This window comes from Serinus canaria, chromosome 1A (genome assembly GCF_022539315.1).
Source record: "Serinus canaria isolate serCan28SL12 chromosome 1A, serCan2020, whole genome shotgun sequence".
Classification (NCBI taxonomy): domain Eukaryota; kingdom Metazoa; phylum Chordata; class Aves; order Passeriformes; family Fringillidae; genus Serinus; species Serinus canaria.
This window is the reverse complement of record NC_066314.1, coordinates 21,519,043-21,542,980: the sequence shown is the minus strand read 5'-3', so window position 1 is coordinate 21,542,980 and position 23,938 is coordinate 21,519,043. Positions and strand designations below refer to the sequence as shown.

Genomic DNA, 23,938 nt, shown 5'->3' with positions numbered 1-23,938 from the left:
GTACTTACTGCCAGCAAGAAGGTGAATGTTTATTTCAGCTGAAGATTTATCACTGTGTCACAGAAACCCCTCTAAGGGAATTTATTCTTCTACTTCAGTTTGGAACACATTTCAAACACTGCAAACAGCAGCAAATTTATCTCTCAAGTTTTCCATTTAACTCATGGTCTCTGTTAGTCAAAACTTTTTTTATGAGATCATGGGGGTGAATGTAATAAAATTTATTATTCTAAACAAAGATATAGAAATTTTATTTTAGCCCTATTTATTAGAATACTTTATTTCTGATAAAATACCAACTCTACAGAATTTTTACACCATTTTTTGTCTGAAGAAATATGGAAATCTCATTTTTAAAACCAGTATCAGAGTGTACTGGTCTCCTTGGTGCCATCTTTTGCATCTTTCTGGGTCTGATTTTGGATTTAAGTCTTCTACATAACCTCAACGTGTTTCTCAATTATTAATTAAATTACCTTAAGAGGCCTTCTGGAAGAGTTTTCTTATTTGCTATCAAACAGGGATGTGGACAGAGCTGGAATGAGCAGCAAGACCCACCCAAGCCAGTTTGCTAAGCACCTTACTGCTCCACAGGAGTAAGAGATTTACCAGCCCTTCACCTTTGCACATCTTGGAGCCAGACTGGAAACAGGATGGTGAGGTCTCTGCAATATGTTTGTGTTTCAGCTATGTCAAGAACCTAAACCAACTCTGCTGTTTCTGCTTTCCTTAGAAACAAGCTAAAGCCTGTTAAACTTGTCAAACTGTATAAAACCAGGTATCTTAACCCTCAGGTTAGAAATCACATTTACAGTGCAAGTTGGATGAAGTACCAGGAAACTAAAGGACAGAGGAGGCTCAGCACCTCCTGACACATCCAAGTACAGTGAAACATTGAAGCACTTCAAATCCAGGTCTGAAAAACCTTCTGTTGTTAGTGAAGGATTGTGTGAATGTGGAATTTATGAAGTGTTGCATATTACTATGTCCAACTGCACAGATACAGAGAGGGAAAATGTGAGAGCGTGAGCCAGGCGCTGCACCAGCAGTGCAAGTCACCCCACAGCAATGTGACAATAAATCTATAATTTGATGAGGAGGCTCCACTCACACAAATAAAAATAGAGTTAAATCCATACTTATCTGATTTTGGTGTTTTTACTGAGACTCCTAAAGAGAGTATTAGTTGGTGCTAATTGCTACTTGTTCTTCCCCGCTGATACTTGGAAAAATATCACAAGCATTTCATTTTCTCCTCTGAGCACAAAATTACTCATCCATTTGTTAATGACTGACACCAGGATGCTACACTAGAAATCATAGATTTAACTCTAACAGCTGTCTCATACAGCCTGAAAGCATGCTTATTTTTTGTTATGACTACCATACAAAATAATATGAACACTGAAGCTTCTCCCTTTGAAAAAGGATAATGAAGAGTACTGCACATGCAACAGAAGTTTATTGTGCACCACTAAGGATTTAATAGGTAAAGACCATTCCTTATATGCAACATTACAACCACTCCTTTTATTTATTTAGTTATTTAGTTAGTTATTTAGGTATGCATTCTCCAGTACATCAGTGAGATCTGGAATTAATGCTGGAACCTCAAGGGAAAGAGCTTGTAGTTCTATAATGCTTAGAATGCGATTTAGATTGTGAATGTTTTCCCTGGAAAAATGTTTTTTCTTTTTCTCTATTTTAAAATTACTCATTTATTATAATGGAAAAACAAGGAGCATAATTTGCTCTCTCAGAGCAAGCACATTGAACTACAGCTGAAAAGCAAGGCATAAAGAAAGTTCTAAACAAATCATAAAACCTTTCACAGTAGAAGCACAGACAAGCTCCAGGCTCAGGCAAACTGAACCATGAAGTAGCCATGTGTCTGGCCTTTCATTACCTACCTTACCTAATCTTCTGTGACTCTGCTCTTCCCTGTGTTACTCTGACTTCACTATTTTAAGCACAAATCTTGAGGAGAACTACAGATTCATTGTTTTACAAACCCTATTGAAGAAACACTGACAGTTTGCATAAATGCTTGCTCTATTTAGCTGCTACCTCATGGACTGTCAGCTCAGAATGACAATGGTAATGGTTTTAACCCTGAGGTTCCAATCAAAGTGTTCCTAAAGCTACAAAATGTAGATAGGAGAAAAATAAATTTTTCTACAGAGGTGAATGACAGGAGAAAGGGAAAGTACAGTGAAAAGGGAAGTCCTGGTATAAGCATGGAAAGTCCCACAATTACTTTTAAAGGTCACCTTTGATTCCACCTGAGCAGAGGCTACACCACTGTCTTTTACCCTTTATCATTTATTTCTGTCTATATGGGAACTTTTGACCCAGCACACTCATAGTTGGAAATGCAGACTAACAAACCATCTCTTCAGCACTTCCCTTCCAGAAAATTTGTTTCCAGCACCTGCAGCTGCACACACTAAGCAGCCCATTGCTTAATTTCTGAATGCATTGTTGAGTTATTACCTAGGGTAGTCACTCAAAAAAAAGGTAAATGTTTGGGTAATTTTTCCTTTTTCTGTGGATTCAGCAGCAAAATTAAGGGGTTTTAGGGTGATTGTTACAAAACACTGGGAATCTCTTCTTGGAACTTTTATCTCAAGGAACAGAAAGATTCAAATTGTAATTTCAGCAACAGCAAGGATGAAGTGTTTTGATGGATATGCTATATTATAATGCTCCTTTATACAACTAGACTGAAATGAAAGGAAAAAAAGAATAATCTGTTTGTATGCAGATTGGTTTTTTCAGGATCTGTTTTAGGTAAATCAACAACTGTTTTAAATAAAGGAATTAACAGAGCTCAAAACTACTGTTTATCTGAGAGCTAATGATGATCTACACACAATGATGTATTTATTTTTAAGCATAAAATTTATTAATATACTAAATAATTACTTGTAAAAAGTCACAAGAAAACTGTGTCTAGATTTTTTTTTTTTCCAAATTAAAAAGTATTTAATAGAAACCAGAAGAGGGGTCCCGTGCATAATAAGCAATTATTAAAAACACTCATTTAGGCTTCCTACACTGAATGGAAGAAAAGTGCACTCTAACAGTACAGAATGCTATTATGACAAGTATTGTCATTACAAACATAAAACAGTATGAATAAATTATTAGTCTTGCTTTCCCATCTCACTTTCAATACAGGCAACCAAGACACAAGCCAGGATGAAAATTTTCATGGGTATGTGACTGACTGACACACTGCCAGGCTCTGGAAAGCACTGGTACATATTAAGTGAACAACTCATAAGAGGCATTACCTACTGTTTCCCACCAAGGTTCAAACCCACCTAGAGACTGATGATAGGCACAAGGGCAAGACATGGTGATTTATGCTCTTGGATTTTCTATATGCATATTTATTTCACTTTTTCCTTGAAAGAGATAGTTATGAGTCCGTCATGGTACTGTTAGAAGTTGCAACTCTTATTTACTTCATGCTACTTTGTATTTCTGTGATGCTTTAAACCTACAAAATCTTGTACCAACATTGATAAACTCCCAGTACTTTGATGAAGCAGGTAGATGCTGTCATGCCAGTCTAAAGATGTGGGAAAACAAATCCCAAACTAGGCTGACCTACCTGGGCCTGCAGAGTCTACCCAGAAAGAGCCAGGAATAAAATCAGAAAATGTCAGTGTTCCAGTTGGCATAAGACCAATTGGTGTGTTTTATTCTGAAACCCCTTTTACTGCTCTTTCTGACTCATACTGCTCTTATCAGCTGTCCACACTACCCTGCCTTTGTTTTTGCTGTCCTCCTACTCTCAATCCACTGATCTTGCTTTCAAACAGGCCCATTAACCTGCAGAATCACACCTTAAATTATGTATAGTCATTAAGAAATTTCAGGATCTATAAATACATTTTCTTTATCTGTTCAGTGAACTATTCTGTATTCTAGAAGTACTGGACCTCTCGAAACCTCTGAGGATCAATGCACACACTAACACAGTGACAGCAAAGAAGGGTCTGCCCATAGTGGGGTGAAAAACAGTTTTCTGAATGTCATGAGCATTTGAGATGTATAAAATATTCTTAGCCTGAACAGGATCCAAAAGTAGAAACTTGTCTCTTTCAAATCTTTTTTCTCAAGATTTCTCTTTACCCAAAACAACATCCCTAAACTAAATTAAGCTCTTTCAAATCCTTTTTCTCAAGATTTCTCTTTACCCAAAACAACATCCCTAAACTAAATTAGGCTGTAAAATGTGTTCCAATTAAAACTCTATATCTAGTAAAATATTTTCTAATTAATTTGAATGTACCCGTGTCATACTTACAAGACATATAAGCAAATTTTTGAAAGGTCTCTCCAAATCAAGATACAAGAAAAGAATATTTTTAAAAATAATAAAAATATTTTATTCTTCCTAAATTTTTATATGACCTAAGTGTCCTAGTAAAATAGGACATTTAGGTCATATAAAAAATTTAGGAAGAATCCAAAGGAATTGTTTTCCTGTCAGCTATTGCCCACAAACAACAACGGAACTTTTCCAAGATATGACAGGTGCAGACCACTCTGAAACACAAATTTCAAATTCACTCTACTGAAGTATTGCAAGAGGAGAAGGGAGGTGAAAATTTGAGGTAATCCTTCTCCCCCACCCTTTTCTTTGACAGACCACATCCCACTAGAAGATACTTTACAGGCTGCCCTTGCCTTCAGCTTGACCCAGCCAGAGACCAGGTAGATAAATTAGAATAAGGCTTATCCTCATCAAAACCATTTTGCTAATAAGCAAGGTTTAATTAGCTTTGGCTTCACCATGCTATTCATAGCCAAAGGCCTTCCAGTTTTAAGCTGTATCACACATCTGCATATGCTTTAGTATGATGGCATAGAAAGCTTGTACCTGTCTGCAAAATATTACTTGCATTTGTTGTGGATCAGGTGGGAATGAAAATGGAAATAGGTAAAACTTGTGCATTAAGAGTGTGTAAACAGCCTTCCTCCAAGCCCTGATTGTTACAGTGAAAGGCAAGGGTGGGACATGCATCTTCAAACCCAAAGATTTCCAAAATGCACTCTGAAATGAAACTGGTATCAGTCTTGCAAGAGACATGTAACACAATATTACATTTTAAAAGAAGACAGATACATAGCTATTATTTCCAGTGGTGCCTCTGCATGAGGAGGGTTAATACTCTCAATATATGCTACATGTATTATATAGGGTATATATATTATATACCCTAATATATGCCTTGGTGACATAAGGATTATGTTTGTTGTTAACTATACAATAGAGCAGGGAATAAAACTAACATTAATTATCTCCTTTCATCCCAATTTTTTCCATGCTATGCTTCTTTATCTGAAAACAGAATACTCCCTTCTAACAGTAGTGGCTTTCACAAGTCCCTTAGATAGAACAGACAGACTATTTTGGGAGTTAATCATAGAATCACCATAAAATTTAGGTTGAAAGGAACCTCTGGAGGTCACCTAGGTCAAACCCTGTGCAGAGCAAGAACAGTTAAATTAGGTTGCTCAGATTATTATCCAGTGGCGTTTCAAATTTCTTTTAATATTAAGTGTCTGCATATAATTCATACTTCTCTGCAATAAGAGAGATGAAAAATTTCTTCTAGAATGTGAAACAGTAATCAATGACAGCTCATAAAACCAAGGCACCAAGTGAAACTTGGTGAAACTCTTTTTTGTGAAACTTTTCCATCATTAATCCAGAAAACACATTGGGATAAATGTGTATTCTTTTCCTTCTCCATCATTTCCTTTGCAGAACCAATGAAACACAATTGGATAATTTCCTATTGTTAATTTCTTTTTTTCCCTCTTAACAGCTGGATAACAAACATAAACAGTATCTAATCAATGCACTCACTCACACAAAATACAGTTTCTTCACTGTATTTTGTGACTTGCTCCAAAAAGAAACACATACTGATATATGACAAGATGAACACAATGATGTGTTAGAGATTTAGAGATATAAAGGGAAATTTTAGAGAAAATGTTAGCAATCCTTACACAACTCAGTCAAGCCTAGTTTAAGAAAGCAGACAGACTTTGTTTCCTGTCATGATGCCCACCAGTACCCTTAAAATTCCAAAATGCTATTAAAGGGTCATGCTAATCTTACCAAGTTTTCAGCATTGATTACATCAGCATAATTATGTCTCTCAAGCCTGTGAAATGATATTACTAAAAATACACAGACATTCTCTAACATATAACTTCATTTTGTAAATGTTGCTTAAAATGTATTTACGACTTAAAGAAAATAACTCTGTATGCCAAAATTAGGATGAACTACTTTGTAGTTAAACTGTGAGATCAACACTGCATTTTGCAGCACCTAGCTGCAAGCAGAAATCTTTCAGAGGCAATAAACAGCCAAAAGAACAGGTGAAAGTAAAAAACCCTGATCAAGAAGCTAACTTCTAAAGAAAATTTATCCTCAGAAGATACAATAGGAAGCATATGAACAGAAAGCTAAGCACATTAATATCAGGTACTATGAAAATGCAGTCCTATTAGTCCACGTAGAAAATCCCATGCTCAAATATAATTTTTAATATATATATATATATATATATATATATATATAGTTTCAATAAAAAGGCACTGTAAGGAGAGTTAGTCAGCTTGCCAGCCACAGAAGAGTCTGATTACTGCCTCTCTGATCAGCCATAACTTGTGTTTCTGTCCCACCTTTCTTCCTATGTATATTCTCTCATTTTCTATTTAAAATCCAAGCAATATGAGGCAAGTAAAACTTCTGCATTTTACCTTTTCTCTCATGCAAAAGCAAGAACATGAATTCCTACACATGAAAACAATATGAGGAATGACTGCAGAAAGCTAACAGTACAATTAAATTATTACTGAATGAAATAAACTTCATTTATGCCCATGTATCAGACAGAGAGCAGCAGCATGTGGGAAAAGAGGAGTAGGTGGGCTTTCTCTTTCCTTACACACTGGATATCTGTGTTGTCAACCACAAGCTAGGTGACAGCCTAAAGTGTTATTGCCCCCTTGTTTCCCTTAATCAAAAATAAAAAACTATAAAGATGCAGGGACTTCAATGAAGATGAAGGAAGAAAACTTCCTGATATTTGGAACACGATTGTCCAACATTATAAGTGTTATTTGTCCTTTTTCACTTCAGAAATGTTGTCTAAGGCCACATTCTCAAAACATATTAAAAAAAGTATTTTTATATGAGGAAACATGTCACTTAAGAAAGTCTGAAATTTTATAAATTAGGCCTTTTTTCTCCATTTTTTAAACTGCTCTATGGAAGGTTTTCTATGCAGTCTTTAGCTAATGTATGCACAAGTTCTCATACTTCAAATACTTTATGGAATTAATGATGGTAAAATATGGCATAAAAATAATATGTGAGCAGCATTTACTTTATTTGTGCAGTACTGACTGAGGTTCCCTGCCTCCTCTAGTCAGATTTAATCATGCATTCTTCACATACTTCTAACATATAATAGCTCTTTTAATAAGACTCTACAATCACTGGCAGTAAAATATGATCATCCTATTTGTCTTGTTCACATGAAGAATAAATATCCTGTCTCTATTAAAATTTTCTCGTCATCAAGATATGATCTTTTCTGATTGCATAAGTATGTGACAAGAAGATGTCATTGTAGTACTAAATGATAGCATGTTCCCATTTTTTTATTTTTAGGCATGATTTTACATACCTAAAACACGACACTTTCAATAAATCACATTATTTACTATTCAGAATGAATAAAAATCAAGAATAAGAATGAAATGTGGATACCAGACTCCACAAGACTAAAAACAAGACGACTTCAATAGCGTTTGAAAAATGAAATTAGCACTGGATTTCTGCAGATGACCCCCTGTGGCATCACAGCAACAAAGTTATGCAAAGCTTCACACAACTAAAAGGGCCCTCTGAGGGCTCTGCTTACTGATCTCTGGTAGAAAAGGTCACAGGCTAGCTTGGAGGGATTTTCAGCAGGGCTAAAAGGCAGGAAACAGTTGGAAGGAATGAGGAAATATTTCACAGGCAGTTATAAAAATTTCATTGGGCTTGCATGTGAAGCTGTGTAACTGATCTGCTTGTAAAGCTGTCCAAGACATAAGCTCAGTAAAACTACGTCATTCTACAGCATTTGTATTTCAGAATGACCATTAGTTACTCAGTAAGACACATGTAGTTACTAAAGATACTCAGTACTTCATTTGGGTTGCTAAAGAAGAAAATGAAGCACTTAAACATAAACTTACAAAGTTATTATTCAAAGAGAGACAAAGCAGGAGTTGACTGCATTAAAAAACCAGAAAATATTTACTACTGATGAAAACTGAAAGCCCCTTCCAGGGACTTTAATAAGGCATCTTCCCTTTAAGAATGAATATTGTTTCTAGGTTTTGTATTACTCTTAATATGGCACTCAGGGATTTAGAGGAACACTTAGATACATATATAAAAATACCCGAGAAAATATTCAGCATTTGGAATAGCGGATAAATTGTGAATTAAGTTTGCACTTGACTCATGTTTCCATTAATCTCTCCTCTAAGATCACACTGGCTTGCAGTGGCATTTTGAAACATCCATCTGAGTATCTTATTTTCTCCTTTTCACTGTGAAAGCTTTTGAATTGTCTGAGTAGTAGCATTGCACTGCATATATTGCTATATGCAGTGCAATACTACTACACAGACAATTCAAAGATGAAAAAATAGGCATAGATAATTCTTTATACTGTTTTTTTTGTCATAAATGTAGCTACCAGTCCAAAACAACAAACTGACTGCAGAAAAATGTCTCCTGCCAGCAGTCCCCACAGCAGGCTGGTGGTAATCATTCACTTTTAATCACTGTCTCATTCTATGCTTAGTCTGAGAGCTTTGGTACCCTTTTCTAGCTGCACATCCTACTTACAGTTACGATCTCCTCCAGCCTCACTGATACTTTTCCTTCATATCAGAAAGACAGTACTGAAAATTATACCAGTAAAAGCCAGCTCCAGCAGCAGGCAAAGCAAGCAGGCAGTAGCCTCAGGCACCTGACAGCTGTTTTTTCTGTATCAGGAAAGAGAAGGTCTGGCTGTGCTTGCTCACCAGTGCCCTTCCACCAGTGTAATTTCTGATTAAACTCTGCTAAGCCCTCTTGGTTGCCTCCACCACCAATCAATAAAAGCAATATTGCTACTGCCAAAAAAACCTGATTTGGATCTAACAGAAAAGCTAAACTATGGAAGTAAGCATGTCCCTTTCCATAGGCAGCTTCCTCCATCTTCTTACTGGCTGCTCGTAATTTGCTAATTTCATGCTTGTCTAATTTAATATCCTCCCCCATTGCCTCAAACGAGGTCTCTTTCTGTGCTCAAAAGCTAAGTCTCTAAATACTCATAATCATACAGCATGCCAATGTCTCCTAATCACTCTTGCCAGAAATGGAAAAGAGCACAACTCAGAGAAGCACAAGAACTAGATACTTTTCAGAGCTCTATAATCCTTGCCCATTTAAGTTACACTGTTCTACAGGTTAGCAGGTCAACAGCACCACCAACTCCTATTTCTGTGCTTCCAGACTGCAGTTCAGGGCATTTCTCAAAAATTCATCTTCTAAAACTGCATAATTTTTTGCAAACAAATCCATATGACTTTGGTTTGTACGACATCACTTAGATGGAATAGCCCATAATCTGTCTTTCTCCCATATTCAATCAACTCATACCTTTTGAGCCTGAAGTTCATTAAATCAGTTTACAAGGTTGGAGCAGGTCCTAACATATCAGCTTTTCCTAGAAACACTTCAGTTGTTCTTGAATTGACTCCATCTTTTGTGGAACTTCCTTTTTACAAAGCTTCCACTTTTACAAGTAGGAAAATCAATTAATCTCTTGGAAATTTTTACTTGATGCATCTATATACATTGATTGATTTTACAACCTTTACCTTAACCTGCAGTATGAAATAAGTAAGGCATTAACTAATTGTGAGCCATCCCTAGCATGTTCTGTTCACCATATCTGGAAATAGCTAGAGAAAACAAAACCCTTAACATCCTCAGACTGTTTTCTGAAAGGAAGATAAACATGTCCAAAATGCAAAAACTTGTGTAATCTTAAAAACTCATGCCAATGACATGAGTGGCTAACCAAGCATTTAAAACAGACCTGAACAAGTTCAGGGGTGAGGAAAAAGAGCAATACACCATGAGAAGAAACAGGAACCTTGGCTGTGTCAGCAGGCAAAGGCTGTAGGCACAAGCTGCAAGGAACCATATGAGAGCAACTGCAAAACAGTTTGGAGATGTGCCCTCCATAAAAAACTCCAGTGGGTCTCATGGGACCCTCAACCACCAGAAAACACTCCAGAAGGTCAAAAAATAAGCAGGTGATGTTGAATGCCCATTTACGACCTTGCTTCAATGTGTACATCTGTGTGTCTTTTTTATAATCGCTCCTTTTAGAAGGCCCTCACAGTACATGGGAATGATAAGAATAAGCATTCCAATACCCTGGAGAAGGAACACAGCCAGGGACTGTGACAAATGAATTTTACATCTTGTCCCACATACTTAGTGTTCTGCAAAGCTGTTTGAATATGCTGCTGGCTTATTTGCCTAGGAACATTGCCACAGCTAGAATTAAGTCCACCAAATTAGATCTCCTTCTACACCCAACTGTAGAAGAGACAGATAAAATTGTGCTTCTAATTTTGCCAAAAAAAAATTTCTGTCATTGAGGTCCCAATGAAATAGAAACTACCATCCCAATTCCATAGAAGATGTTTTTATCAGATATTGTAACAACTGCAATTTTTAAATTGTCTTTCACACGGCACACCATGGTGCCAGTAAAACCCCAACATACTGTCTGGAAAGTTATCTACAAAAGATTCCAAATGACATTTTAACAGAGCGAAAAGTGTCTGAAGACAGTGTGCAGGTCAAACACATCAACCAATTTAATTTCTTACTCTCTGCTACACTAACTGGTTCAACTACAGATGGCATGATGTTATCCCCCTCCAAGTCAGTTTGCTGACTGGCTCCATCAAAAATTAATTGAAAGAACTGGATCCTATAATTTGAAATGAAATAGGCTCAGCAGGTGAGCAAGCTTTGTCAAGATTGATTACTGAGTATTGATTTCCCTCCAATTGTACAAGTTACACTCCACAAGGCCACCTGCACATTAACCTAGAATACATAAAATCACCTCAGGCTAACATCTATCAAGAGGTTTGTATTTTTGGAGGATGCAGTCTCTAGTTCTTTTTCTCACGGGTACAGTCAATGGCTTTCATTTGGACAGCATCCACACTTTGAACTTACCTCACCCTAAAAAAAGTATTATCTGCATTTTAACTTCTCAGAAAGAATTTGAGAAAACTACTCAGGGGAAAAAACCATATAACCTAGCTCTAAGCTAATTGTAAAAATTGTAAAGAAAACCAGACAAGCTCTCCCATGACAGAAAGGAGATACTGATGCAGCAACAGCAGAGTGGCTTACTGTGGCCTGGAAGCTTCTGCTTGGTCTGTCTGAAGCTTTTCACCCCCTTCCACTTCCATGGTGCAGTAGACAATCCGATTGGGAGCCACTGACTTTAAACCTTGTACTTCCATTATGACAATCTGAGGAAAAGAGAGCAAACAGTTGATCCTTCAGAAAAAATTACACAGCACAGTTACTGCAGTACTAAGCTCTGTGAAGATACAGAAAATAATAAAAATCCCCAAAATCCCAAAGTCCACTCACTTAAATCTTAAGACAGAGTTTTGATTTTATCTCCCTTTTTCCACTTTCAACAACATCTAAAAGGAATTGAAATTTTTGCTCTGTTTCTACTTGGGCAGTGACCAAAAACTCACTCCAATCATAATTTAAATGCCAATAGCATAATTTGAGACTCATGTCTGAACATAATTCTATCTTTATACATGAGAAACTGTATCTTTTAATCAGTCATCTAAGTGAATATTTATAGAACAAAGAGGTTACTAAGTCTGACAGTAAACAAGTAACTGCATTGATCATATCTAGACATGTAAATTATGGTGCTGTGTCCCTGGAGGTTGCAACCCTTGAACCTCAGAAGGGATTTGGTGTTGTGCTGAGCAAGAGGCAGGTCAGAGCACTGGTTTCAGCTCCTGGAAGTTTTTTCCCCACTATGCACATCCTTTCCTTCTCCCAGTGCAGTACTTGCAGGCAGGTTCAGTATGCATATGGGGAAGAGGGAGAAGAGAACCAGAAAAAGCCACCACTACCAGCTGTGCCCTGCAAGTTTTCCTCACCAGGCAAATTTTCAGCTTGGCAGATCCTGTAGATTTTCACCTCCTCTAGACTACTCTACACTAGCTCAGAAAAGCCAAATAAGCTCTACTTTAAATGCTCTCTGCCTTTTATAGATCTTGTCACAGTGTGAAATTATTGCAATTTTTGCATTTCAGATGTTTCTAATTCAGAAGGTTTGAGAACACAGTCAGGTTCCCCTGGTTTCTTTGGAAAAGCTTCTTTTCTTGCCAGTTCCCTTTGGGCCCATGCAAAGAAACTGGGAAAAATGTACTCCATCAACAGAAGCTGCCCTCAACTGATCCTTACATGTAAACCAACATTTGTTTAATTTGTTTTAAAGTTACCAGAAGTGATGACTACTTTTGGTCTCATTACAGGCAATAGGCTTCTTAGGTCATGAAGCAACTACTAAAATATGTTGCTACTAAACTTCTTTGCACGTGTGCCACTTTGTTCCAATTCCAGTAAATTAAACCAGACTTCACACCCAGCTATAAATCCGTTTTTTTTTTTCAAATTAATAGTAGATATATATCTTGCAAAATTGCTAGTTTTTAAATATTACAGTGAGAAAACAGTCACTGATCATTTAGACCATTTTAATGCTACCAATAAATATTCAATACTGCCAATTATGGTTCATAAATAATAACAGCAATCCAGAAAGAATGATAAATTCATCCCTCTTTTCCATCTATTGTTCAGGAATCAAGCAGTTAGACAGCACTAAAGATCCTTCTAGGTAATACGACCTAGATGGTCTTTCCACACAGCAAATATATGTCCTTGCTGAATACTGACTTCATGTTTACTCATTTCTATGTTGATACTTCTTTTCCTGAGTTTCCAACTTAACTGCACAGTACACTTTTCTTTGGTAACAATTCTGGATTCCAGAACTGGAAAAAAGTTGCATTTCATTCCTTCCAAAGGAAACTGCCACTAATGGATGTATCAGCTCATTACCTGATAAACAACTTCCTAAATGCTTGTCTACTTTAGAAACTGTCTAACAGCTGAAGAATATAAATAAGTCTTCTCCTACTACTATGTTGTGGTTTTTTAAAACTTTTTTTTTCAAAATTTCTACAAACAGGATATTTCATGAAATATTCAAACTGTAAAAACAGGGGCTGTTGCTTGCAGTGAGGCTCAGGAATATCTCTGACCTTAGTCAGTAAGGTCAACTCCCACTGGAACACTGTTAGTACTACTAGCAAGTTCTACTGCTTATAATAACAGAGCACAGTGACAGCAGGAACTCTGCCCACTTTGCCCCACATCGAGAAATTTTGGGGTTCTTCCACTCTGTCCTACATGTTGTAGATTTCCTATTAATTCATGGGCTAGTTCAGCAGCCCTCAATGGGGATTCTGCTGTTACCCTACAAATGAGTCCCCACACAGGATGTAACATAGATATGTTTATGTGTTTTTCAAAACATGTGAAATCGTGTACATTTGACCTCACATTTTCAGAGAAGGAAGTACTCTGTCTTCTAGGAAATGCAATCAGCATTTCTTTTTTGGCCATTTGCATAGAAAAAGATCACATCTTTCATTAATATCAATTCAACTGTTTCCTTCTGCCCTTATGCCTTCTGAGATTTTGCTTCTCAAGAGCAAAAGATGCACACACTGTTTGGCAAGAGAGTCAACTTACGTGGTTACTATCATGTCTAAAATGAAAATCTGCCCTACTAAAAACGATCTCATGTGGAGTAATTAATTCTTTGCCTTGCATGGGATGAACTGTGGATTAGCCATCTTGCAGCAAATCTCTTCATTGCTAGTGGGGGAAAAGGAAAAAAACTTAGTTCACCAGACCTGATAGCCTACATATCTGGTGGAAAAGCAGAAGGGCTATAAACAAAGTAAAGCTGCTATAAATTAACTAGAAATTTTATCTCCTGTCATTTTTCATTTCATGATTGTTTCAAACTATTACTGTGCTTTTGCCCTAAATACCTCATCATTTTAAGTACATACCAGTTCTCTCTAGAGGGACAGAGAAGGCTTTTCTTCCTCTTACATCAATCACCAAGCACACTTTCTTAAAGACCAGAAATATTATTGCCAAAATTTTTATGGTACTTCTTAGATTATTCAAACTACTTTTGTAAATGCTATTTATGGACCATTCCAGACTTGGTATTCCCCTTAAGGCAGACATGGCACATGTGATGGAGGCACACAGGATTCAGCACAGGAGTTATAAATACTTCATCTTCTCATATCCTTCAACACTAAAGACTGCACTGCAGTTTTACATGCTTGATGAACTAAAACTTTTTGGCATATGGAATGATGGATCTTACTTCTCTCTGAAAGCTGATTGTTGGGCTTTTACATTATTATTTAGCAATACTAAAATTGCACATAGTGGGATAAGTAAATTCTCTTTTGTACAAAGAATTGAAACTTCTTAATTGCCCATATTTGATGTTTTTTATTCTGTATCTTTAATGATGACATAGGAAAAAATTATCTGACTTTTCATTACATGAAAAAAACCAGATGTTCGCTTCACTTGAGAAAAAAATATTTAAAAGATAAATGATTTTTATTTCTTTTGAACTCTAACAATTGAAATATTTATTGTGTAACATTACTTGCTGTCTTAAACAAACTAGAGGCACTTCAAGTGCAGAACACAAGTATGGCATCTTCTGACTAACAAATACACAATGCACACTGTGGTAATGTTTGGATTCTACTAATATTGAAAGCAAGAAAAGCATTTCTTGGTATGCTCATTTGCAGGATGGGAGCTGAGTTATGAGGGCAGGCTGAAGGAGGCTTTAATCCATCACATCTAGTGGAAGGTGACCATGGCACGGGCATTGAAACTAGATCATCTTTAGGTCACTTCCAACCCAAACCATTCTATGATTCTATTCTGTCATCAGAATTGTTTAATAACCAAATGTATTAGTGGCTTCCTCCTGAAGTAAATTTAAATCTGTACAGATTAGGACTGCATCCCTACAGGCCAGACTTCCTGCATAATCTCAGAAAAAACAAGAGATTCTTGAGGAAAATGCAGAAATTTATCAAAAACAGCTATGATCACCAGTAAAGAAAAATCACTGTCTTTTATCTAAATGCTTCTAGTGAGAAAACTTTATTCATGTATAAAATTCCAGGAAGGCATTCCTGATAATAACAGTGTTTCATTTTAACATTTAAAATTATACTTAGCTATTCAATAAACTGGAATTCATTTAAAGTTACATTTGTGTGGGAGATTCAACTTCCCACACTACTATGTGGGCCCAAATGCAACTACGGCTGCAAGAGGAAAATGCTCATCCAGCTGTATTCTAAATCCTAATTACCAAAGACACAGAGCATAATTAACTTCTTTTAACACAACATTTCAAAATTACCAATAAAGGGCTAATAAAAAAAGAATATCAAGACAGATATTCTAGCAATTTAAACCATCAACAAGTTTTCTGTGAAATTTGAAATTACCTCTAACGTGAAGGAGAGAACCACATCAGACTTTGACAGCTGAACTTCATTTTCATCTCCTATGTCCAAGAATGCAGAGTTCTGTGATCGTTTTAACTTCTGCAGTTTGAATTCTGGCCCACCTTTAGACACTGGCAGACTTTCCAAATTTGCCATCAGCAAATTCACTGAAGACCTCAGCTCTTCTATATACATGTTCTCCATTTCCCTTGTTACAAATTTTGGGAATTTTCTTTCCTTGAAAAATAAATTTTAAAAGTTAAGGTGAAAAAAAAATTCCCACATTATAGATCATATTAATTTAATGACTTGCTTTCAGTTAAGAGACAATAAATAAGAATTTAAGTCATAATTTCAGTGTCTATCTATTTTTATGTCTTCAAAACAGCAATGAAAAGGTGAATCCTCTCCCATAAATACAGTACAGTCAGTTTTTGAAAGAAGAAATAAAGTAAAAATGGACCCTTGCACATCTCCCTGAATCATTTAACCATTAATCCAAGCTGAAGAACCACACATTAGCTATTTCTACTTACAGGAATTTTAAGCATAGAAATTAATAATAGGTCTTTAATGTTACCATCAAAATTTTAAAAAATGACATTTATAAAAGGACCTATCCACTAGCAGTTTTTTTACTTCACCTATTTCCCATGCTACCAATAATAAGTCAATCACATTCACACTTCTAATATAAAGCTAATAAACTACAACCATGACAAAAAATTCCTATCATTGTTTATCATTATTTTTAATAATGGGCCATTCATTCTGAAAGTAATGTTTACTTACAATGCACTGGTTTATTTTAAATAATATTCTCTCTCTTAAACATTAGACATAACTTAATAATAATTTTTTTCCTCTGCAGAAGTTAGAAAACAGTATTTAAATATTGTGTTTATAACAATAAACACAAAGATAAAACATGTACTCGTGTAGTGCATATATGAACTCATACAGAGCCACTTTTAAGGACAGTTTCTCCAAATATTGAATACTTAATGCTTAGAAGAGTGTCAGTCAAGATTAAACAAATAATACAGATTATTCTATAATATATGTTTTACATATAAATGAGAAACAAACACCAATCCCAATACATTGTTTGCAAAGACAGGCACCTTGCTCCTAAACTGGACAATTTTTATTGTTATTTGTTATAAGGCCCATCATAAGATTTTTTTATATTAAAGCCTTTAGAGTTGATTTTGTTTCAATAACAGAGACCAAGCAAGTCAACTGTGACCAAAAAGTCCTGCAGCAACTTGTGTGGACTGGCTCATCACACCATGACAGAGCCAGTAAATGAAATATTAAAAAACCCTAAAAATAAAAACAAGTAATTTACAGTTAGAGACTAAAAACACAGGCCAAGGCTCAGGGTTGCCTAGCAAAAAAACCCAAACCCTTAGTAGTGTTTTTCAAACTGTACTATATCCTGTGAGGATCATTCAGATAATAACATGCCCCCACAGAAGACAAATAAAACAGACTTTTATTGTGTTCTTAAAAGATCTTTCCTCTTGCTAAGATGCTTTTCCCATCCAATGTAAAAAAATAAGGAAAGTTGGACTTGCTGTTGAAGGAAATGTTGGATCACACAGGATATGTCTTTCCAAAACCAGGTTTTGCTTTCTCCCTAGCCCAGTTGCCAGACATTCTTGAGAGCAGAAAGAAATGCATCTGCCAGACTGTTTTCAAACAATCTTCTGCTTAATTTTAGAATAAGAAACAGGAAACACAATTTAAGGATCCTCCCACTCAATCTCATGTGGAGATATGTTTTTGGTGCAGGAAAGCAATCACTTACCCTTGCCATTTGTTCTGCCAGTTGCAGTCGTCCATCTAGTTCACGTCTTATCTGGGCTGCTTGCTCATCTCCATTATCCAGCTTGGAAAGAGAACAAAAATAAATCCAACTGTGAGAAACACTCTGTATTTTAAATTCATAGCAAGCCAGGTGGCTAAAAAACAAGAGAAATTAATTTTCATCTTAAAATCAGTGAAACACTAAGCAAATGTGTAGCTTTGAGGCTCACCAAATAAAAGAAATATAATGGCCACCACATAGTCAGAGGTTTCCTGAAGGGTAACCAGTGCTCCCTTGCATTTTTAATACTCAGGCTATACAGAAGAGGTGTTATTTCTTCATAAAAATAGCAGCTAAAACTATTTCTCCATTAATCAGAAAACTGGAATGGCAGACTGGCTTAGAAAATGTTTGCAAGGAAATTGACCCTTTGGTGCCAAGAGTTCCTGTATAGGCATATATAGGTATATGGAATAAAACTGTGTGACTGTGACTCCTAAGAATGGTATTATTTCACTCACAAAGCTCCTTTCTCCCAGTATTGCCCAACTGCTCACACCAAGGCACATCCAATTTGTGAACTTCCAATATTTTCCTACCTACAGAATAGTCAGAACTAAATGTCTGACTTCTGTCAGGGAGGCAAATGGGAAGGACACATCTCTTCACCTCAACAGAACAGCTGGGTCCCAACAGGAACGAGACTGCCCGACTCATTTTTAACCTGTTGACTTTTTAAGGGCAGTGGAGGGGAGGGGAGGTGAAGTGGGGCTTCAGCTCCATGCATGGACCTGCACAGCTGGTCAAGAGGAAAAAAGAGTGCTAGATCTTGCCATCTCACCTGAATAACTGCCAAACAAGGACAAAGTTGCTACAGAGGGCTCTCTCTCTCCCTGGGGCTACACACAGACATGTGGCATGTTGAAACAACCCTAGTGCATTTAGTAGATAGCTAAGGTTTAAGGATACCTGAATCACTCCTGACTAAAAGAAAACTTAGAATGATTAGTGATGCAAATTGGCATAAACTGGTCCTTTAATTAAATCAGATCTCCAGCTAATGAACATACAGTTAGTTTGGCAAATTATTTATTACATTCAACTAAGGTTTTTCAGTGTTTTTCTCACTAAGACTGCTACTCTGAGTGTATCATCCAAATTTGTAACACCACCTCCTTTACAATGCTCCTCAGTTAAATCCAATGCTTCTTAAACCAAAGCATTCTGGAAAATTGGGCTTCCAATTAAAAAAATAGAAAGAAAACTAACAAGTAAAAATGCAGAATCTAGTGCTTACAGGTCAATGTGCTTAATGCAAATCTGACCATATTTAGAAACAGGATGAAAAGTGTTTTCCTGCTAGTACCAAAGTGATAATGGAACATGGAATCTGTCACCTGTGCAATCTGGCATCTTACAAAATCCTTGCAGAAACTCAGCCAGGCTACCAGAAAGAAAGAGAACAAAAGCTGATGGCATCCCCAAAAGAGGCTCAAGTTTATACCAGAGAGTAGAAGATGGATCATGTCCTGGGCTGGAAGGGTTCTCCCACTAAGCCTGTCAATAAATCTCCTCCTAAATTGACTGTGAGAATAAACAGCAAAATTGTTCTTCATGAAAGAAAATGTTTTAAGTTTTCAGAATACAGTTATGGTATTAAAAAAAAAAAATTCCAAGTTTCTATTCTTCCATTTCTCAAAAGAAGAGACTCACTGAACTTGTCACTGAGAATATTTTTATTTTCCTTGGTATTATAACCACATAATTTTGGAATTTTTTTTTTATCACGATGAAATCCTGCCCAATAAGAAAAACTATTTTGTTTTTCTTTTTTGGCTAAGAGAAGGTCAGAATTATTTTATTAATATATGCCATGATAGGCAATTGCTTGAAAATATCTGCTTGAAAGTAATTTCAATGACTGAATTTTGATTTCTGCAAAAAGCGTGTAGGAGAATGGAACAAAGCTAAAACCTTTTGCTGTGTCAATACACAACTTAAATGACTGCCTCTGTTCTTAATTCATTTGAAGAAGTAAGAGATTTCCCTTAAAGACTGATATTTAGCTATTTTCATTTTAAAAAATGATTAATCAAGTTAATGAATATGTAAGCTAATCTTGAAAATCTTAGCATTTTTTCCTTAACTCTGCATTGCTTTTCATCATCTCTTTGTACTTGAGTGCTTAAAAATGTGATTTCCCTACTTACTTATTTTAAAACTTCAGTCTTCTTCCCAAAATACTGATAAATTTTAATGAGTTTGCTGTTTGTATGTAATGATGTTTTGTAAAGTATGGAAAGAAGCTGAAGAGGTGAAAAGCAAAGGAGGTTGCTTTACTTGCAGAAAAGAACCAAGGTAATAATGACTGGTAGGTCATTCACATCTGTCCCAGTAAGAAGTAAAGCTGTTGATTTTATTATTTTTGCAGTATGCAAAATGAAGTGATAATCAGAAAAACAGTAACCTTGATATCGCATTCCATGCAAGACCATTTTACCTGTTTTTATTCTAAACTCAAAAAACTGCATGAAAAGACAACTTTACAAGCAATGCACTGGAGTAATTTTGAATTTGTACTCAATCATAATTTATTTACCTACTGAATATGAAGTGAAAACAGCAGTAAGACGGAGATAATTCTGGAAATGTAAGAATTTGGAATTTCTGAGTTGTGTCCACTTTTTTACATAGGGAGACACTTGATAGGACCCATAACATGAGTGAGAGAAGTGACAACCATTAACAAGTGTACCCTTTTCCTTAATTCCTTATTTGAGGATCAGATCCATACCCAAGACATCTCTGGATACCAAGCTATGACAACCACTGGAGTAATTTTCAAACTGTTAAATAACAACTTGAAAAGCATGACACTGCATAGAAATTAATATAAATGCAACAGTGCAGAACAGCTACTCAGATTCTTCTCAGTACTGCAATTGAAATTTGGTTAAAAGAAACCACTGATCTGAAAGGATTTATAATAGAGGCTTTGTAAAAAGGTTTTGATTTTTTTTTAAGAACAATTCACATTTACAAGGGCATCACACATAATGCTTCCCACTCTTAAATATAAAGTCATGTTTTTTAAAAATTGCAGCGTTAGAGATTATTGAAAAAGAGGGCATACAGAAATCTCATTTAACAAAGAACTTTTCAGCTTTCTGCAACAGTAATTGTACCATACCACAGCTATTCATTGATTTCATCAACACTAGAGATGTTTCCCATGTCACTTAAACCTCACATAACCAGTTTGTATTTTAGCAGCAGGGGACCTCACTACAGAACACTCAAGAGACTGAAGAGACTGGTTTTCAGTAAATCAGACACATTAGAAGTCCTGACCAAACAAACCAATGTTTGCCCTAAATGCCATCCATACGGCGTAGAAAACTGTAAAACCGAGGCAAAGACATTGACTCCCCTTTTGAGGGCTAGTTATATCAGCTGGAACATTCCCAGCTGAGCAAAAACATCAGTAAGACAGGTCTTCTTTCTCCCAAGATGATTGTGATTTTTAAAGCTTCATCAGAAAAATCAGTACTTATGAGTGACAACACTTGGGTGCATAAAAAGTTACTTTGAAAAAAAAGACAGATCATCATCTCTTTTCCCCAATGCTGTTATATTAAAACCGCTTTCTAAAATAAACTTACCACCATCAGAAATCAAGCTATCAATTCAAAAATATTTTTATTCTTTAATGCTTGAAGTTGCTTTTATTTTTTCTCACTCTGAAAAGGACAATCGTCTTTGGAGACAGAGTGGGAGCATCCTCAAAACGCCAGTTGCCCAACAATTCTTATTAAGAGGATTTCAGCTGCTTATGTAAGTGCCCACTTCTGGAAGACAGACTGAAGTTTTCTACTCCAAATTTCTGCTGAAAGGATTTCAGACAAAACACTCCCTTGCATCTGAAGAGACCATGCTAGACAACAGACAATACAGCGCTTTATCTGTCATAAGAGAAGTGGTGACCATCTTGCCAAAGAGTTCAAGCAATATCTTGCTTTGAAGTGAGGACCTGACATTTGACAGGATCCCAACTGTGAAAATCAGCTCAACTCTGATCACATTACGAACCTTTGAAAAATCACTTTTGCAGTAGTCCAGCTACAAACAGCCACTAGCAGAGGCTAAATCAAACTGCATTCAGACACATCTTCAGGTCGTGCTGCCCTCTGTCTTGAATCTGCATGAAGTCAACGCTCCTCAGTTTATCTGGTCGTTTAAGACTGTAAACTTATCAGATTTAAAAATTACTGTTCAGAAACATCATGCTATCTTACTTGAAAAACTGTTGCTTAATTTGTATGCCTGAACAGCACAGAACAGAAATACATCTGTTATAAATACATCTGAATAAATGAATGTTTTTATATTTTAACAGGTTAGAAAAAGACAGCATACTTTGTGATTCCTATTCAAATATTTTTTTTCTCTTTAAAATTACTTACAAGGCTGTAATGTAGCAGTGTATTTTGGTCCAAAAGAAAAAAAAAATGTACACTGGAAAAAATCTGGTTAATGTGCAACTTAAGGTAAAAAAGGTACTAATGCTGCCAGGAGGTGCTGTGCTACAGCCCCCAGCACACACCTACACTACTCTACACACAAAGTCAGATACCCTGTGCCCAAGAAACAAGATCAGCTTGTGTACAGATGAATACAAAACTGCTGCAAGGTATTGTTCTTTGCCTTCACAATGCTCAAGCCAATAGTTCCTCCATGTGACTATTTTATTATTGCTGTGTTAGCTTCCCTGCAGCTTTCTGATTCACAGTAACATCAACATGAAACTACATACATATGCCCATAGTATTATAAATTTCTCTACATTTAATGACTAAAATGATGCTACACATATCTAAGTACTTGCTCTTCTTTCTGCAACATGAAATCCAAAGTATTTTTTCATTCTGTGTGACAGCAATGCTTGTTTTTCCTTTTCAGCTACCTTTTGTCACACATAACCAAGCCTGAGCCTGCTGAGCTGAAAGGTTGTTTGCAGATGCCCCTGTGAGGTAACCTGCAGGGTCCATCCCTGACTACTGACAGTCAGGCAAGGTAAAAACTTTCAACATAAACCAAATGGAATAAAGGACTTGGATCAAAATTGTTGAGATAATACAGTAATGAAAAAAAAATGGTTCTCTGGAAGCAACTAATGGCATCCAGGATCAAGGCTCGAAGAGGACATGGAAGTCCTAGCACTCAACTTTGGCATCAATCAAGAAAGCAGCAGGCTGGAAATGGGTGTAGTAGATGCAAAGACTGGCAGTTTCCAAATCACTGTCCTTGCTACTCTTATCTCTGACTCTAAAAAAAGGAGTTTTGCTTCAGACAGACCTGGCGCCTCTCAGGCCTGCAGGATTTGTTTATGTGCTTATCTTTACACAGGCAGAGGTGCTGGAAAGGAGCAGACTGGGAAAAGAATAAAGGTGTCTGCAGTGCTAGGGAGCCACTATGCACTGAACATAAACAGCCTGCAGAGATTCCCAAAGTTTCCCAGGCTGGTGAACCAAGATTAGTAACTAAATATGGGAAAGTGAGAGAATCAGCAAATTTCAATTCAGGCCAAAACAGAAGAGCCATACCCAGTTCATGACTGAAATCACTTCTGGACATCAATTCAACAGGACTGTACTTATGAAGGATAAGACTGTGATGGAAGCAAATTCCTTCCACATCATACAGGAGGCAAAAACCAGATTTAAAGGGCAGGATGTGTGGAGTTTCTTAAGCTACTGCTGGACCTTTTGATAAACCTCCTGCCTCCGGCTTCACAGCAAGAAAGACACAGCTGTAAAAGTAAAGAAAATGTCATCCTTTATTTCAGCGGAGGCTGTGCCATTTGGCTTTAGTTTTCTCTTCCTTGTCCATAGATTACACAGAGGATTAATTAAGATTCATAAAAAAGATCAATAAAATGATATTTTAAAACTCTCACATTCTCTGCATGCTGTAAAATCCCTATCATGAATCATGCAAATGACTTTGCTGACAGATGACCCTGACTGTGGTAGTGAAATCCTTTGGCTTTCCCACAGAACTCTGCGCACCACAAATTTTAAAAACTATTTCCTATATCTTGCTCTTCCCAACTCAGTCCTTTTTCCAGTCAACATACACAAATCCCTCAAAAATCACTAGTTTTGGCAAATATACAGAGAATTTGGTTTTGGAGTATGTGCAACAAAAAATCTAGTGAAACATAAGGGAAAGGGTGTCAAGAGAAAGAAAATGTGAATAGTTAAAATAAAGAGGAAGAAAAGGCACCAACTTTTGAAATTATTTCTCTTGTAAAATGCAGTAGACATTTTCAAAAAATTT

The 23,938-nt window shown here is 36.3% G+C and overlaps 1 protein-coding gene across 3 annotated transcripts in view; it reads right to left on the bottom strand.

Annotated features, from left to right (window-relative positions):
* Positions 1-23,938, bottom strand: part of CADPS2 (calcium dependent secretion activator 2) — a 282,539-nt gene that overhangs the window by 150,999 nt on the left and 107,602 nt on the right. For all 3 annotated transcript variants that reach the window (XM_030238173.2, XM_050969712.1, XM_050969713.1), the window contains exons 4-6: positions 17,600-17,680; positions 15,787-16,023; positions 11,528-11,649 (exon numbers count right to left, since the gene is read on the bottom strand). In XM_030238173.2, the coding sequence (XP_030094033.1) occupies positions 11,528-11,649; positions 15,787-16,023; positions 17,600-17,680 (440 nt within the window). The remainder of the gene's footprint in view (positions 1-11,527; positions 11,650-15,786; positions 16,024-17,599; positions 17,681-23,938) is intronic.